Source organism: Scyliorhinus torazame, chromosome 3, assembly GCF_047496885.1.
Source record: "Scyliorhinus torazame isolate Kashiwa2021f chromosome 3, sScyTor2.1, whole genome shotgun sequence".
Taxonomy (NCBI): domain Eukaryota; kingdom Metazoa; phylum Chordata; class Chondrichthyes; order Carcharhiniformes; family Scyliorhinidae; genus Scyliorhinus; species Scyliorhinus torazame.
Window position 1 is genome coordinate 82,483,440 of NC_092709.1, and position 16,998 is coordinate 82,500,437.

The 16,998-nt window shown below is 44.6% G+C and overlaps 1 protein-coding gene across 1 annotated transcript in view; it reads left to right on the forward strand.

Moving 5' to 3' along the window:
* Positions 1-874: 874 nt before the first annotated feature.
* The window catches only part of cpz (carboxypeptidase Z), an 86,982-nt gene continuing 70,858 nt past the window's right edge, over positions 875-16,998 (forward strand). Inside the window, exon 1 of the mRNA XM_072495919.1 lies at positions 875-1,035. Within this exon, the coding sequence (XP_072352020.1) occupies positions 948-1,035 (88 nt within the window). The 5' untranslated portion in view covers positions 875-947. The remainder of the gene's footprint in view (positions 1,036-16,998) is intronic.

Below are 16,998 nucleotides of genomic sequence, written 5' to 3' on the forward strand. Positions count from 1 at the left end.
TTGAAAGAATGTATTATGGTCCGAGTTTCCGTCTTTTTTCCGTAAATATTTGTATTTTCGCAGTTTTGTGCAAATTACTATTATCAAGCTTGAGTATTTATATACATATATATATATATGGGGAAGGAGTTGTCATCTGAGACTATCTGCACTGCATCATTGAAACTTCGTTCAGGCTTTCTTTCGATAGAGCAAGCTACAGAACGAACTCACTGATTGAAGAGTTAAGGTGTTGTTCATTAGCGTTAAGTCCTGTGCCAAAAAAAATAGAGAGAACGAAATTAACGCATTCACGACCCTGTTCAAAACAACTACGAAGGGAAAGGGAACACGAGATCGAGGCAGCTCCATCAAAACATTTTAGTTTCTCGGTGTCGACAAGTGTGCGCTCAAAAGTCCTTGGTCCTAGACTAGATTTCAGGGCGGCGGAGACCGCCGTGCGATGAATCCTCAACTTGTTCACGGTGTTTACATTCGATGTGAGTGAGCTTCGCCACAGATTAGTGAAGCAACAATAAAAGTTTCATGACACCACTTGCTGCGTCCGGGAGAATTTTATTTCAGCACGAGTGTGGGGTTGGATGAAATAACATTGCTTTTTCAATCGAATTGCGACAAAAGATTATAGTTACTGCCCGAAGTCGAACTCTTTATTAAAGTACATTTCACGCAATGGTTAAAGAGTTCTGTGGGTGTGAGCCCAGGGCGGATGGGGCATATTGTCCATCGAGACGAGCTTGGTGCTCCGCCCACCCCTCCGCTTGTCAATTTCCCCATTTGAATTGTACCTCCACGTGGCAATACGGTAATATGATGTTCCGCCCGAAATTCTTATAGAACATGCACATTGCCTTTCAGATGCTCATTCGCCAAGGGTGCACACATATCATTGAGAGCTGACGGCTCAGCGCCATTTACCAGGGAGCAAGGCAGACAAACGGAGCGAAATGAACCGAGTGGTGTTTGCTCTGCCTGTCCTTCTTGTGGCAATAGTTCACTGCGCTCCACGGTGTGAACCGGCTGATCAAGCACTAGGTAAGAGAAAGAGTAACAACTGTTGGTGTGTGTGTGTCCATTAACACTGCATTCCGGGACTTGAGGAACTAACCAGGGAATGTGTTTCACTGCGCCTTTTTACTCCAGTCACAATATCAGGTGTAACATTTGAAATATTTACAAAGTGTCAGATTGTGTTTACATGTTTTTTTCTTGGGGGGGGGGGGGGGGGGGGAGAATTGTTCGTTGTGCCCTGAGGGCTCAAGACAAGGACTTTTGGCTGTATCCATCAGTCAGACAACACTGTCTGGATGGGAAACATATGCACTGCTCTCTAGGGGAATTATACATCGTATAAAAAAATGTGCAATTACCAGAGTTACAGCGTTCAACCTGGAGACTCCTTCCTCATGGGGCATGGAGGAAAAGGATAGTTAATCCTAGGGGTGTTCAAGATGACCCCGAGTGTTTAATTACTTGTGTCGCAGTGGCGAGTTTGAAATGCAGGTAGCGCACCCGGGGAGTAACTTTAAAAACCTTTAACTTTCAAACCACTCCACTCCCCTAAAAAACACACACTAAACAGCCTCTGTAATTTTTAAAGGTCACACTTAGATCGAGGATCCAGTGTCCTAATGTTAGAAAGCAGCACGTCGACCTGCAATATATTCGCTGTTATATTCGTACCCTACATCTGAAAGCCATCAATCTGGGGCATGTACAGCAGGGATCCCACCCTCCTCCCCTGTTTGCTTTTAGCAAATGTTCGCAGGCTGCTGGAAATCAAAGTCGTCGAGAAACGGTCCCTCCCCGCCATTGGCAAATCCCAGCAGTTTAGAATTCCTACAGTGCAGAAGGAGGCCATTCAGCCCATCGAGTTGGCACCGCCCCTCTGAAAGAGCACCCTACCTCGGCTCATTCCTCTGCCCCAACCCCGTAACCCCACCTAACCTGCACATCTTTGAACACTAAAGGATAATTAATCATGGCCAATGCACCTAACCTGCACACCTTTGGTCTATGGGAGGAAACCGGAGCATTGGGAGGAAACCCACACAGGCACAGGAGCTTGAGAGCGTGTCCTCAGCAATTTAATATGTGTAGGGTTCAAATCGAATGAGAATGAGGATTGTATCCAAGCTGGAGTCTCACTTCCAGACCGCCTTTGAGTGTTCAGGTGGGACAGGCCATGATACAAACAGCTCAGAGAATGTAATTTCTGAATTATTTTCCTGCATTACATTCTGGATGTCAATGAATGCTTCAATCGGGTTTTCACTTTTCACCAACTATTGGTTTCCCGCCCTGCTCAAAGGTATTTAAGTCAAAAGGAAACAAGCAGGTGTCACTGCAACACATTCTTTTTTCAAATCAAACATTTCGGTTCTGCTCTGGTCGATGGAGACGTCACTTCGAAAAATCTCATCCATGATTAACAACTTTTCCTTTTTTCCCCCCACTTCGCGGTAAATTGTTCAGTGTTGAACAAAGCTGGACCTGGTCTCTGCTGCCACCTAGTGCCTGTGTATCAAGTGTAGGGCAAAATGTAAAAATGTCAGGACATCAATTCAGGATAGTTTTAATTATCTCAAAAAATAAACACCGCCACCTGCTGAAAGGCTATGAAAATAAAAGAAGGAAATATTCTGGGGTTGGCAGCATCCCTGGAGAGAGAAAGGGCGGAATATTATAGAGAGGTGGGATTGGATGCTCGCCAGGGGTTAAATCTCCCATAAATGATGGTGGGTGGGGAATCCATGGTCCCCACTCTCCTCTGCATCAAATGGGCTGGAATGTAATCCCCTTTAAACATAATTGGAGAGTGGATGAATCATTTCCGTGGGTCCCATGCTTGTTGGGTGGGTTCCCGATGCTACAAGCTCAGTCGGAGGATCTGCAACCTTGGGAAGGATGGCAGTCCCACCATCAGAGGTGGGTGCGTCTGCTGCAAGATGGGGATCACAATGGTGCCACCATCTTGAGGTGCACCCTGAACAGGTTTGAATTAAACAAAAAACTCTGGCTGCTGTTGGCAGGCCAACCGCTCCAAAGGATGGGCAGTGGTTACAGCTGCAGCTCGCTAATCAATCCACAGGCACTTGCTGGGCTATTAATGTCTGAAATCCAGGCGGCACTCACAATCAGCCCAAAGTTGGATATTCAAATTGGCTACCCGTTGCTGCAGGGTGAGGAACCTGTGCTGGCGATGACCCACTGCAGGAAGATCACTGAGGCCTGGACGCACTGCCTGGAAGTGTGGACAGAAGAAGTCTTACAACACCAGGTTAAAGTCCAACAGCTTTGTTTCAAACACTAGCTTTCGGAGCACTGCTCCTTCCTCGGGTGAATGAAGAGGTATGTTCCAGAAACATATATAGACAAATTCAAAGATGCCAGACAATGCTTAGAATGCGAGCATTTGCAGTTAATTAAGTGTTTACAGATCCAGAGATAGGGGTAACCCCAGGTTAAAGAGGTGTGAATTGTCTCAAGCCAGGACAGTTGGTAGGATTTAGCAAGCCCAGGCCAGATGATGAGGGATGAATGTAATGCAACATGAATCCCAGGTCACGGTTGAGGCCGCACTCATGTGTGCGGAACTTGGCTATAAGTTTCTGCTCGGCGATTCTACGTTGTTGCGCGTCCTGAAGGCTGCTTTGGAGAATGCTTACCCAGAGATCAGAGGCTGAATGCCCTTGACTGCTAAAGTGTTCCCCAACTGGAAGGGAACATTCCTGCCTGGTGATTGTCGCACGATGTCCGTTCATTCGTTGTCACAGCGTCTGCATGGTCTCGCCAATGTACCACGCTTCGGGACATCCTTTCCTGCAGCGTATGAGGTAGACAATGTTGGCCGAGTCGCACGAGTATGTACCACGTACCTGCTGGGTGGTGTTCTCATGTGTAATGGTGGTATCCATGTCGATGAACATACCTCTTCATTCACCTGAGGAAGGAGCAGTGCTCCGAAAGCTAGTGCTTGAAACAAACCTGTTGGATTTTAACCTGGTGTTGTAAGACTTCTTACTGTGCTCACCCCAGTCCAACGCCGGCATCTCCACATCATGGATGAGTGGAGGCAGGTTAAATCAAGGAATTTTAGAGGGCATTAGATGATTACTTGAATAGAAACAAGGTGCAGGATGTGGGTTAAAGGCAGGGGGAAAGACTCTCAGTCATGATGCTCATTTGGAGAGCTGGTGAATACTTGATGGACCAAGTGGACTCCTTCTGCACCATAACAATCCTGTGGTTCCGTGAGTTCAAGAGCAGTTATACTGATTCCAGTTCTACGTGTTTTACCTAACCTGAAGGTGAAGTTTGTGACAGCATATGGTATCTCATTTAGACCATATGCTTGAAATTTGTACAGCACTGGCATTGAGTATTTTAAAAAAAATTATCAAGCAGGGCTCATGTATGCAGTCTCCTTTGTATATCTTCACTCCAGACAGGAAGGAAGAGTTTGTTGGCCAGGGGTACAGAGTAAAGGGGAACATATTCTACCAAGGCAGAGGTTGTACAGAGTTGGAGCTATTACCATGCCTACAGTTTCAAGCTGCTATGTTGGGGTGTCTCAATGAAGATAGGGAAAATAGAGGCTTCGGAAAGCGTCTGTGGAACTGATCTGATATCAGGCAAGTGTACTTGACAAAATTCGCTAAGCAGCACATGGGCAAGGGTATTCAAATTGCGTCCAATCTGATATCTGACACGCACAAATGGTTAACAATATATGCACAGTCTTTTAACTGACAAATAGGAATAGGGAACTGTGTACACTGTGATAAGTGACAAACAGGAATGGGGACAGTGTGAGTACAGTCTGATAATTGATGAACATGAATGGGAAACAGTGTGTGCACAGCATGATAAGTGACACACAGGAATGGGGAACAATGTGTACAGTCAGATAAGTGACACAGGAATGGGGAACAGCATGTGCACAATCTGATACCTGATGAACGTGAATGGGGAACTGCGTGTACAATGTGATAAGTGACACACAGGAATGGTTGACAGTGTGTGTACAGTCTGATAACTGACACACAGGAATAGGGACCAGTGTGTGTACAGTCTGATAAATGACACACATATATAAGGACACACATATATGGGGACAGTGTTTGTACAGTCTGATAACTGACAAACTTGACTGGGAACAGTGTGTAGTCAGATAACTGATACAGGAATGGAGAACAATCTGATACATAACACACAGGAATGGGGATCACTGAGTGTACAGTCTGATAAGTGACTAACTGCAGTGGGGATCACTGTGTATACAGTCTGATAAGTGACTCATGAATGGGGAACAGTGTGTGTACAGTCTGATAACTAGCGCACAGAAATGGGGCCGTGTGGGTTTTCTGTCTGATAACTGACAGACAGGAATGTGGTACAGTGTTTGTCAAGTCTTTTTTTTTAATTCTCTTTTCCGGGATGTAGGCTTCACTGGCTAGGCCATAAATTGTTGCCCAGCCCTAATTGCCCTTGAGAAGGTGGTGGCGAGCTGCCTTCTTGAACCGCTCCATGTAGTTTAGGTACAACCAATGTGCTGTTAGGGTACGAGTTCCAAGATTTGAATCCAGCTACATTGAAGAAACGGTGATATATTTCCAAGTCAGGATGGTGAGTGACTTGGAGGGGAACTTCCACATGGTGGCGTTTCCAGATAACTTCTGTCCTTGTCCTTCCAGATGGTAGTGGTCATGAGTTTGGAAGGTGCTACCGAAGGTGGCCTTGGTGAATTCCTGCAGTGCATCTTGTAGATGGTGCACACGGCTGCTATTGTGTGTCGGTGGTGAAGGGAGTGAATATTTGTGGAAGGGGTGCCAATCAAAGGGTCTGCTTCGTCCTGGATATTATCGAACTTCATGAGTGTTCTTGGAGCTGCACTTATCCAGGCAAATGGGGAATATTCCATCACACTCCTGACTTGTGTAGTAGGTGGTGGACAGGATTTGGGGAGTTAGGAGATGAGTTACCCACCGCAGAATTACTAGACTCTGACCTGCTCTGGTAGCCACAGTATTTATTTGGCTAGTCCAGTTCAGCTTCTGGTCAATGGTAAACCCCCAGGATGTTGATAAGTGTCTGATACATGACACACAGGATTGGGGAACTGTGTGTGCACAGTCTGATAAGTGACACACAGGAATGGGGAAATGTGTGTGCAGACTGATAAGTGACACAAAGCAATGGGGAACAGTGTGTGTGTACAGACTGATAAGTGACACACAAGAATGGAGAATGGTGTGCGTACAGTCTGATTTAGTGACACACAGGAATGGGGAGTGTGTGTACAGATTTAAAAATGACACACAGGAATGGAGAACAGTGTGTACAGACTGATAAGTGACACAGAAGAATAGTGTGTGCACGGTGTGGTAAGTGACACAAAGTAATGTAGGGCAGAATGTGTACAGTCTGATTTCCCTTGTTTACTGGAGAGGAACAACGTTTTGAAATCATGTGACTTCCAATTAAACCTTTAATTTCTTGCTGTAAATCTATCTGCCTTCAGCCATTGCCACAGGAAACTTGTTTGCTTTGGTGTAAACTGACAGGGTGTGCAGGCTCTTGGTTTGGTCCAGCATGCACTCGGTGTGTTGCCACATGTAATTGTCTCCGAGTTTGGTGAGAGGCTGCTGCCCACAGCACTTTCTCTCTCAACAGAAGACCTTCAATGTTTGTCATGCGATTGCCAATTTCCTGCAAGGCACATCAGCTGTCCATCTTTTTGCTCACCTTCAGCTGCTCTTTCTCGCTGTCAGACCTCAGCACAGACTGGGAGGAGCTTATGCACTTACGCGCACCTCTGATGAGGCACGAGAGGATCAAAAACACCAGCGCCAACAGTCCCAGAAGCAGGATCAGCACCAGCCGCATTATCTGCCCCCCAGCTTCTCAATCACATGCCAACCCACAGGCCAGAGGGGTAGACACCAACATTCAGCTAGAAGGAGGTGTAATAGCAACCAAGGGCTGAGAGGTGGAGGGCCAGCTCCACAACATGCCTGAGCTGCAGCGGCTCAGATGGTTCAGATTTTCATGGCAATATGTTGCAATACTCCTCAGTGGAGCAGGTAGAAATGCGTCGCCAGTGGCTGACAAGGTGCCTTTCCTGGAGGACCACCCTACCCACAATGGATCTTTACCTATCATCAATTTGATATCGAGGTCATCAGCACAGAAAAAGCCCTTCGGCCCATCGTGTTGTGCCAGTCAAAAGCAACCTCCTAACTATTCTAATCCTATTATCCAGCACTTGGCCCAGAGCCTTGTACTCCTTGGCATCACAAGTACACATCTAAATATTTCTTAAATGTTATGAGGGTCTCTGCCTCCACCACCCTTTCAGGCAGCGAGTTCCACACTCCCACCACCCTCTGGGTGAAAAGGTTTTTCCTCACATCCCCTCGAAACCTGTGCTCTCTCCCTTTGCAGGTGGTGCGAGTGTTTGTAATCGGTTGTATGGTGAGGTGAGGAAGGAAGGAAGGACAACACTGGTTTAGAGTGACTGTGAGGCATGGGGGAAATGCGGCTGTTCCTGGGGTTGCTGTAACCACAAAAATCCAAGAGCTACAGTCAATTTGTTTCACTTTCTTCTATTGCCCTTTTTTTTGTGGAGGTTTGGTTTTCTTGTTCTTCACCTCAAACATTCAGACATATGAAAGTGATGGACAGGACATCAGGTGTGACATCACGCTGGCTACCCTGAGGAACCCCTGCAGTGAGTGATGTCCCGGGACTGAGATGACTGACCTCCAACAACCACAACCATCTTCCTTTGTGCCAGATATGATTCTAACCAGTGGGGAGTTTTCCTCCTGATTCCCATTGATTCCAGTTTGGCTAGGGCTCCTTGATGCCACACTCGATCAAATGCTGCCTTGATGTCAAAGCCAGTCACTCTCACCTCACCTCTGGAATTCAGCTCAATTGTACATGTTTGAACCAAGGCTGTAAGGTCAGGAGCTGAGTGACTCTGGCGGAACCCAAACTGAGTGTCTATTATTGCTAAATAAGGGTCACTTGACCCCTTCCATAATTTTACTAACGATTGAGAGTAGATTGATAGGACGGTAATTGGCCAGGTTAGATATGTCCTGCCTTTTGTGTACAGGAAATACCTGAGCAATTTTTCACATTACCGGGTAGATGCCAGTGTTGTAGCTGTACTGGAACAGCTTGGCAAGGAGCACAGCAAGTTCTGGAGCACATGTTTTCAGTACTGTTATGGGCCAAGGTTTAGAGAACCCCAAAGTGTATCATGGTGTTCACCTGACCCACAACATTTCCTAGATTGTGGTACGGGGAGCACACGGCCCACTCTACAGGTATGGTACAGCAGAAATGGAAAAGTATTTTTTAAAGCAAAACAGTGTTTATTCTATGAACTCAAATTAACCTTTTTAAAACATACAGTTAACATCTTAGCACACAATTAATTCAAATACAACCCCCCAAAGACTAAAACACTGAGTAAACCATTAAGCTTTCCTTTTTACCATCTATACGACTGAAAAACAAAACCTTTATCAGAAGCACATCAGGTTAAAGTCACTACTGAAAACATTTATAATTCTGAATTCACCAAATGATCAAGAGATAGTCTTTTGATGGCAGAGAGAACAGCTGTACACCTGCTTGGTCTGGCTTCAGCTCCAACATTGAAAACAAAACTAAAACACACCCTGCAGCCTGCTCAAAAACAAAAGTAAAAAGCTGACAGACAGCCCAGCTCCACCCACTCTCTGACATCACTTCAGTAGTAAACACCCATTTCTTAAAGGTACTCTCACAACAGATATTTATATACACACCCATTTATAAACACCCATTTCTTAAAGGTACTCTCACATGCCACTCCCCCAAGAAAAAAATAAATAAACCATGAACTTCAAGATGGTTTCATTTTTCATCTTTTCACTATCCTTTAAGAAATGCACACAGTAAATATACTTTTTTGTTTCAAAAAACAACACACGCAAACAGGTATAATAATATAGTCCATTTTTGTTCTTCCTCCAACTGAAATCCTTCCTGATTGACAGTCTCTTTGAACAAGAGGGTCTCTGCACGATCCGTCCATTTCTCTATGCCTCGGCATTTCTCTTTAAAGTCAGATACTTCAGTTCAATCTGTTCACAGAGTCCCTTGTAATTCTCCAACACAGGAGCATTGGTTATCACAGCTTTCAGGCAGACAAATGCCTGTTGAAACTCTGCTGTCCACTGAAATTTTTGACGTTTCTTCAGCAAGTCCATCAGTGGAGCAATCACGCTGCAAAGCTTTTGCACAAATGTTCGATCAAATCCACTCATGCCAAGAAATCGCATTATTTCCCTTTGTCTCGAGGGTATTGAAAACTCCTCAATAACTGTTGGTTTCACATCCCGTGTGACCATTCGACCCTGTCCAATTGTATGGCCATGGAAAATGACTTGGGCTTTTCCAAATTCACTTTTGGCTAGGTTTATCACCAAACCCGCCTCCTGAAGTCGATCGAATAACTCCATAAGATGTTTTAAATGTTCTTTCCATGTCTGGCTGAAAATTACCAGATTGTCGATGTATACCGCACAATTGGGTAACCCTGAAACAACATTGTTCGTTAACCATTGAAATGTGGTTGGTGCGTTTTTCATGCCAAATGGCATAACTTTGAATTGGTATATACCATCTGGAGTCACAAAAGCTGAAATCTCCTTCGCCCTTTCGGATAAAGGTACCTGCCAGTAACCTTTAAGTAAATCCAGTTTGGAAATAAAAGCTGATTGTCCCACTTTCTCAATGCAATCCTCCAAACGTGGGATAGGATAAGAGTCCATTCTTGTAACTGCATTAACCTTTCTATAGTCCACACACAACCGTTGGGTACCGTCTGGTTTAGGTACCATCACTATGGATGAGCTCCATTGGGTGCAACCCACTTCAATTATGCCATTTTTAAGCATACTCTCAATCTCTTTGTTAACCTGTGACAATTTTAAAGGGTTAAGTCTGTATGGATGTTGTTTGATTGGAACAGCATTTCCCACATCTACATCATGTATAGCCATTTTAGTACTTCCCAATTTATCTCCACAAACTTGCCTATGTGACATCAATAACTCTTTCAGGTCAGTTCGATTTTCCTCCGGAATGTAACTCAACAATTTATCCCAATTTTTAAGAACATCCTCGTTTTCCAATTTAATTTGAGGTCTGTCAAATTCACAGTCATCTGGATCTGGTTCGTCACTTTGAGTTAGATTCATTAAAACCGCCTCCTTTTTCTCTCCTTCCCTTTCAAAGTACCTTTTAAGCATATTCACAGGGCACACTTGGTGAGTCTTACTTCTATCTGGTGTTTTTACCTCATAATTCACCTCACTTAATTTCCTTTCAATCTGATAAGGTCCAGAAAACTTTGCTTTTAAAGGCTCACCTACCACTGATAATGACACTAAATCTTTATCTCCACTGGCAAAAATACGAACTTTGGATTTCCTGTCCGCTACCCGATTCATCACATTTTGTGCAACTTTCAAATGTTGTCTAGCCAATTCACCTGCTCTATTTAATCATTCCGTAAAATTTGACACGTAATCCAATAATGTAATTTCCCATTTCTCACTCACCAATTTTTCCTTAATCAATTTAAGTGGTCCTCTTAACTCGTGACCAAAAATTAGTTCAAAAGGATTAAATTTGGTTGACTCATTAGGTGCATCCCTAATTGCAAACAGTACGAATGGAATTCCTTTATCCCAATCCTCTGGATAATCTTGACAATAAGCCGTCAACATTGTCTTTGATGTCTGATGCCACCTTCCTAATGCTCCCTGCGATTCTGGATGGTACGCAGTTGATTTAAATTGTTTAATTCCTAAGCTATCTATAACTTCTTTGAATAACCTTGAGGTAAAATTTGATCCTTGATCCAATTGTATTTCTGTGGGTAGTCCATATCTAGTAAAGAATTTAAGTAACTCATCCACAATCTTTTGAGCTGCAATATTACGTACTGGAATGGCCTCTGGAAACCTAGTAGACACATCCATTATAGTCAAAAGATATTGATTCCCACATTTTATTTTAGGAAGCGGTCCTACGCAATCAATTAGGACCCTTGTAAAAGGTTCCTCAAATGCTGGAATGGGTATTAAGGGCACTGGTTTTATCACTGCTTGAGGTTTGCCTATCACTTGACATGTGTGATATGATTGACAAAATTTAACAACATCTTTATGTAGTCCAGGCCAATAAAAATGTTTCTGGATTTTAGCTTGAGTTTTCCTTATTCCCAAATGACCTCCCACTGGTACCTCAAGTGCAACTCGCAACACCTCCTTTCTATATCCTACCGGCAATACTACTTGATGAACCTCTGCCCACTTTTCATTCGCCTGCATATGTACAGGTCTCCATTTTCTCATCAAGACATCACTTTTACGGTAATAACACTCTGGTATACACTCAGATTCCTCTTCCGTGTATGCTTTCTGATATATCCGTTCTATTTCTACATCTTTCTGTTGTAACGCCGCCAATTTTCCTGAACTAAAAATATCCGCCTCATCCTCCACCTGTTCTTGTTCTTTTTCAACCATTTGATCAAAAACCATTTCTGATAATTACACTTCAACGTCATCTTCACTTTTTGATTTCTCCTCGTGTCTTGACCTGTGACTTTGCGACCTTGTTACTACATAATCCGGAAAAATCCCAGGATATTCGTCCTTCCGCACTTCAGTCGTCAGATTTTCCACTGGCGTATCAACCACAGTAGGCATCACTCCCACCTGCGATCCAGCTATATCATTACCCAAGATAAACTGTATTCCTGGACAAGATAGTTTCTCTATTACTTCTATTACCACTTCACGACTCTTCACTGGACTTTCCAACCTTACCTTATATAATTGAACACTACTCCTCTCACCCTGAATTCCACATATTACCACCTTTTCTGGCAACATTCTTCCCAAACTACATAATTCCTCATCTCTTACCATTAAAGATTGACTAGCTCCCGTATCTCTTAAAATTGTGATTTCTTTACCTGCTCCTCCTCATACACACGAGTAAAGTTTCCCACTCAAATAAATTCATTAAAGAGATCTGGCACCTTCTTATCAATCACCTCTTGATCAGGCTATACAATCTTTTGCATCTCCTTCGCTTCACTTGGGCTTTCCTTTACCACTTTCACAAACCCCACTGTCTTACCCTGTTTTACCACATCAGTCTTCCCAGTGCTTTTCTTCAACTTCCAACACTGTGAATTTACATGGCCTAGTTTATTCCAGTGAAGACATTTGAAACTTTTCATGTCTCTTCCACCCTCCTGGATTTCTTTTTTAATCTGAGGTACAGTCTCCTTATTATCTCCCATCAGAAGCATTGTGGTTAGCACAATTGCTTCACAGCTCCAGGGTCCCAGGTTCGATTCCCGGCTTGGGTCACTGTCTGTGCGGAGTCTGCACATCCTCCCCGTGTGTGCGTGGGTTTCCTCCGGGTGCTCCGGTTTCCTCCCACAGTCCAAAGATGTGCAGGTTAGGTGGATTGGACATGATAAATTGCCCTTAGTGTCCAAAATTGCCCTTAGTGTTGGGTGGGGTTACTGGGTTATGGGGATAGGGTGGAGATGTGGGCTTGGGTAGGGTGCTCTTTCCAAGAGCAGGTGCAGACTCGATGGGCCGAATGGCCTCCTTCTGCACTGTAAATTCTATGATAATCACCTTTACGTTTACCACTTGAGTATTTCTGATGTCTCCTGTTTCTATCCCTCACAGGCTGAAACTGATGTCGGAAATCAAGCTTTGATTTATGAACTAATTCATAATCATCTGCCATTTCTGCTGCTAGTCTCGCAGTTTTAACCCTCTGCTCTTCCACATGAATTCTCACTCCATCAGGAATAGAATTTTAAAACATCTCCAAAAGTATAATTTCTCTGAGAGCTTCATACGTTTGGTCTATTTTCAAAGCCCTTATCCACCTATCAAAATTACTCTGTTTGAGCCTTTCAAACTCCATGTATGTTTGACCAAATCCTTTCCTTAAATTTCTAAACCTTTGTCAGTAAGCTTCAGGCACTAGTTCATATGCACCCAAGATGGATTTTTTTACCCTCTCATACGTCCCAGATACCTCCTCCGGTAATGATGCAAACACTTCACTAGCCCTACCTACCAGCTTTGTTTGAATCAGTAATACCCACATGTCCTGTGGCCATTTCATTTGTTTAGCTACCTTCTCAAATGAAATGAAAAAAGCTTCTACCTCCTTCTCGTCAATCCTTGGCAATGCTTGGACATATTTAAATAGATTCCCACCAAGCCTTCGACTTTGACGCTCTTTCTCACTATCCTCATCACTATCCTCCAACTGTACGTTTCCCATTACGTCTGCCAATTTTAACTGACTGTCATGTTTCATGGCCATTTTCTGAAGTTCAAACTCTCTCTCTTTATCTTTTTCCCTGATCTGTATCTCCCTTTCTCTTTCTTTTTTCTCTGCTAGGGTTATTCTTTCTGTTTTCCTTTCTTTTCTCTCTTTTTCCTCTCTCTCTCTTTCTTTTTCCTCTCTCTCTCTTTTGTATTCAAGCTTCTTTCATTCTTTCTCATGTTCCATTTGTTTAATTTGTAACTGAATTTTTGCCATTTCCAATGAGTCAAACTGTATCGCAGGCAACTTTAAATGCTTAGGCACCACTATAATTACCTCATCTTTTCACATTTTGTCAGGTAATGTTAACTGCAATGTTTTTGCCAAATCTAACAGTCTGCTTTTAGTCTCTGTCCGTAAGGTACTGCGTGTGACCGTCTCCACGCCCAAAAACCTCAGAGCCTCTGAAAGAGCCATTGTCCATAAGACACTCCTTACTTAAACTAAAATACCACACCTGAAAAGCACCCACAATATGCTCACCCCTCACTGTCTTTAAGTTCACTAAGCCAATACAATAGATAGACTTTTATCACCCTCGAGCCCCCAATTTGTTATGGGCCAAGGTTTAGAGAAGCCCAAAGTGTATCATGGTGTTCACCTGACCCACAACCTTTACTAGATTGTGGTACGGGGAGCACATGGCCCATTCTACAGGTGTGGTACAGCAGAAATGGAAAAGTATTTTTTAAAGCAAAACAGTGTTTATTCTATGAACTCAAATTAACCTTTTTAAAACATACAGTTAACATCTTAGCACACAATTAATTCAAATACAACCCCCCAAAGACTACAACACTGAGTAAACCATTAAGCTTTCCTTTTTACCATCTATACGACTTAAAAACAAAACCTTTATCAGAAGCACATCAGGTTAAAGTCACTCCTGAAAACATTTATAATTCTGAATTCACCAAATGATCAAGAGATAGTCTTTTGATGGCAGAGAGAACAGCAGTACGCGTGCTTGGTCTGGCTTCAGCTCCAACATTGAAAACGAAACTAAAACACACCCTGCAGCCTGCTCAAAAACAAAAGTAAAAAGCTGACAGACAGCCCAGCTCCACCCACTCTCTGACATCACTGCAGTAGTAAACACCCATTTCTTAAAGGTACTCTCACTACAGATATTTATATACACACCCATTTCTCACACGACAGTACTATTCTTGGAATATTGTCAGGGCCCATAGCCGTTGCAATATCCAGTGCTTTCAGTCATTTCCTGATATCACGTTGGGTGAATCGAATTGGCTGAAGACTGACAACTGTGATGCTGGGGACCTCCGGAGGAGGCCGAGATGGATCATCCACTCGGCACTTCTGGCTGAAGATTGTTATGAATGCCTCAGCCTTTTGTTTGCACAGATATGCTGGGCACCTCCATCATTGAGGATAGGGATATTTGTGGAGCCTCCTCCTCTAGTGTGTTGTTTAATTGTCCACCACCATTCACGACTGAATGTGATAGGATTGCAGAGCTTAGATCTGATCTCTTGGTTGTGGGATCGCTTAGCTCTGTCTATTACTTGTTGCTTATGTTGTATGGCATCCAAATAGTCCAGTGTTGTAGCTTCACCAGGTTGACACCTCATTTTTTGATATGCCTAGTGTTGCTCCTGGCATGCTCTCCTGCACTCTTCATTGAACCAGGGTTGATGCCCTGGCTTGGTGGTAATGGTAGAGTGGGGGATATGCTGGGCCATGAGGTAACAGATTGTGGCTGAGTACCATTGTGCTGCTGCTGATGGCCCACAGCGCCTCACAGATGTCCAGTCTTGATTTTCTAGGTCTGTTCTGAATCTATCCCATTTGGCACAGTGGTAGTGACACACAACATAATGGACGGTATCCTCAATGTGAAGAGGGCACTTCGTCTCCACAAGGACTGTGCAGTGATCATTCCTACTGATACTGCCATGGACTACTGCACCTGTGGCAGGCAGGTTGGTGAGAATGAGGATATGGGTATGTTTTTCCCGTTGTTGGTCCCCTCATCACCTGTTGCAGTTCCAGTCTAGCAGCTATGTCCTTTAGGATTCGGCCAGCTCAGTCAGCAATCGTACTACCGAGCCACTCTTGGTGATGGACATTGAAGTCCTCTACTCAGAGTACATTCTGTGCCCGAGCTTCCCTCGGTGCTTCCTCCAAGTGGTGTTCAACATGGAGGAGTACTGATTCATCAGCTGACGGTGGCCTGTGTCTGATAATCAGCAGGTTCCACCTGAAGCCATGAGACTTCATGGGGTTCAGAGTCGATGTTGAGGACTCCCTGGGCAACCACTGTGCCGCCACCTCTGCTGAGTCTGTCTTGGCGGTCGGACAGAACACACCCATAGTTGTGGCTGGGCATTAACGTAAGGTATGATTCTATGAGCTATGTCAGGTTGTTGCTTGACTAGTCTGTCAGACAGCTCTCCCAATTTTGACACAAGCCCCCAGATGTTAGTCGGTAAGACTTTGCAGGGTCGACAGGGCTGGGTTTGCCGATGTCGTTTCCAGTGCCTAGGTCGATGCTGGGTGATCCGTCCGGTAAGGATGGCAGATTCCCTTACCTAAAGGACATTAGTGAAGCAGCTGGATTTCTAATGACAAATCGACAGTGGTTTCATGATCATCATTGACTTTTAATTCCAGATATTTTTCAGATTCAATTTCCACCACCTGCCATGGTGAGTTTCAAACCCGGGTCCTCAGAGTATTACTCTGGGTCTCAGGATCACCAGTCCAGTGACAATACCACTACTCCAGTGACAATACCACTACGTCACTGCCTCCCCAGCAGTTCAAGAAGGCAGGTGACCATCATCGTCTCAAGGGACGGACAGCACGGTGGCGCAATGGTTAGCACTGGGACTGCTGCGCTGAGGGCCCGGGTTCGAATCCCGGCCCTGGGTCACTGTCCGTGCGGAGTTTGCATATTCTCCCAGTGTCTGCGTGGGTTTCACCCCCACAACCCAAAAAGATGTGCCGGCGAGGTGGATTGGCCACGCTAAATTGCCCCTTAATTGGAAAAAAAAATAACTGGGTACTCGAAATTTATATTTTAAAAAAATCTTCTCAAGGGACATTAAGGATGGACAATAAATTCTGTCCGAAGCAGCGATGTCCATAATCTACGACCGAATAAAAAAAACATTATTCTGTCAGCTAGCTCTGACAACATAAAGTCACAATCCTACCTCTTGGCCGGGATTCTCTGATCCTGCGGCCAAGTTCTGACACCAGCGTCAAATGCGACATGAGCCACTCCGGCGTCAACGGGTTGCCAGGCCCGGGTATGCACCCCTTCCTAGGGGACTAGAATGGCGCTGGAGTGGTGTCCGCTGCTCCGGCACTCGGAAGCTAGAGCGCTACAGCCAGCCCGAGTCCGCACATGTGCGGGGATTCCCGTCTCCGCGCCGGCACCCAGGCAATATGGCGGAGCCCTACAGGGGCCTGGCGTGGAGGAACATAGGTGCCCCATGGAATGAGCCCGCCCACCGATCGGTAGGCCCCGATCGCGGGCCAGGCCACCGCGGAGGCCCCTCCCCCCGGAGTCGGATTCCCCCGCTCCCCCAC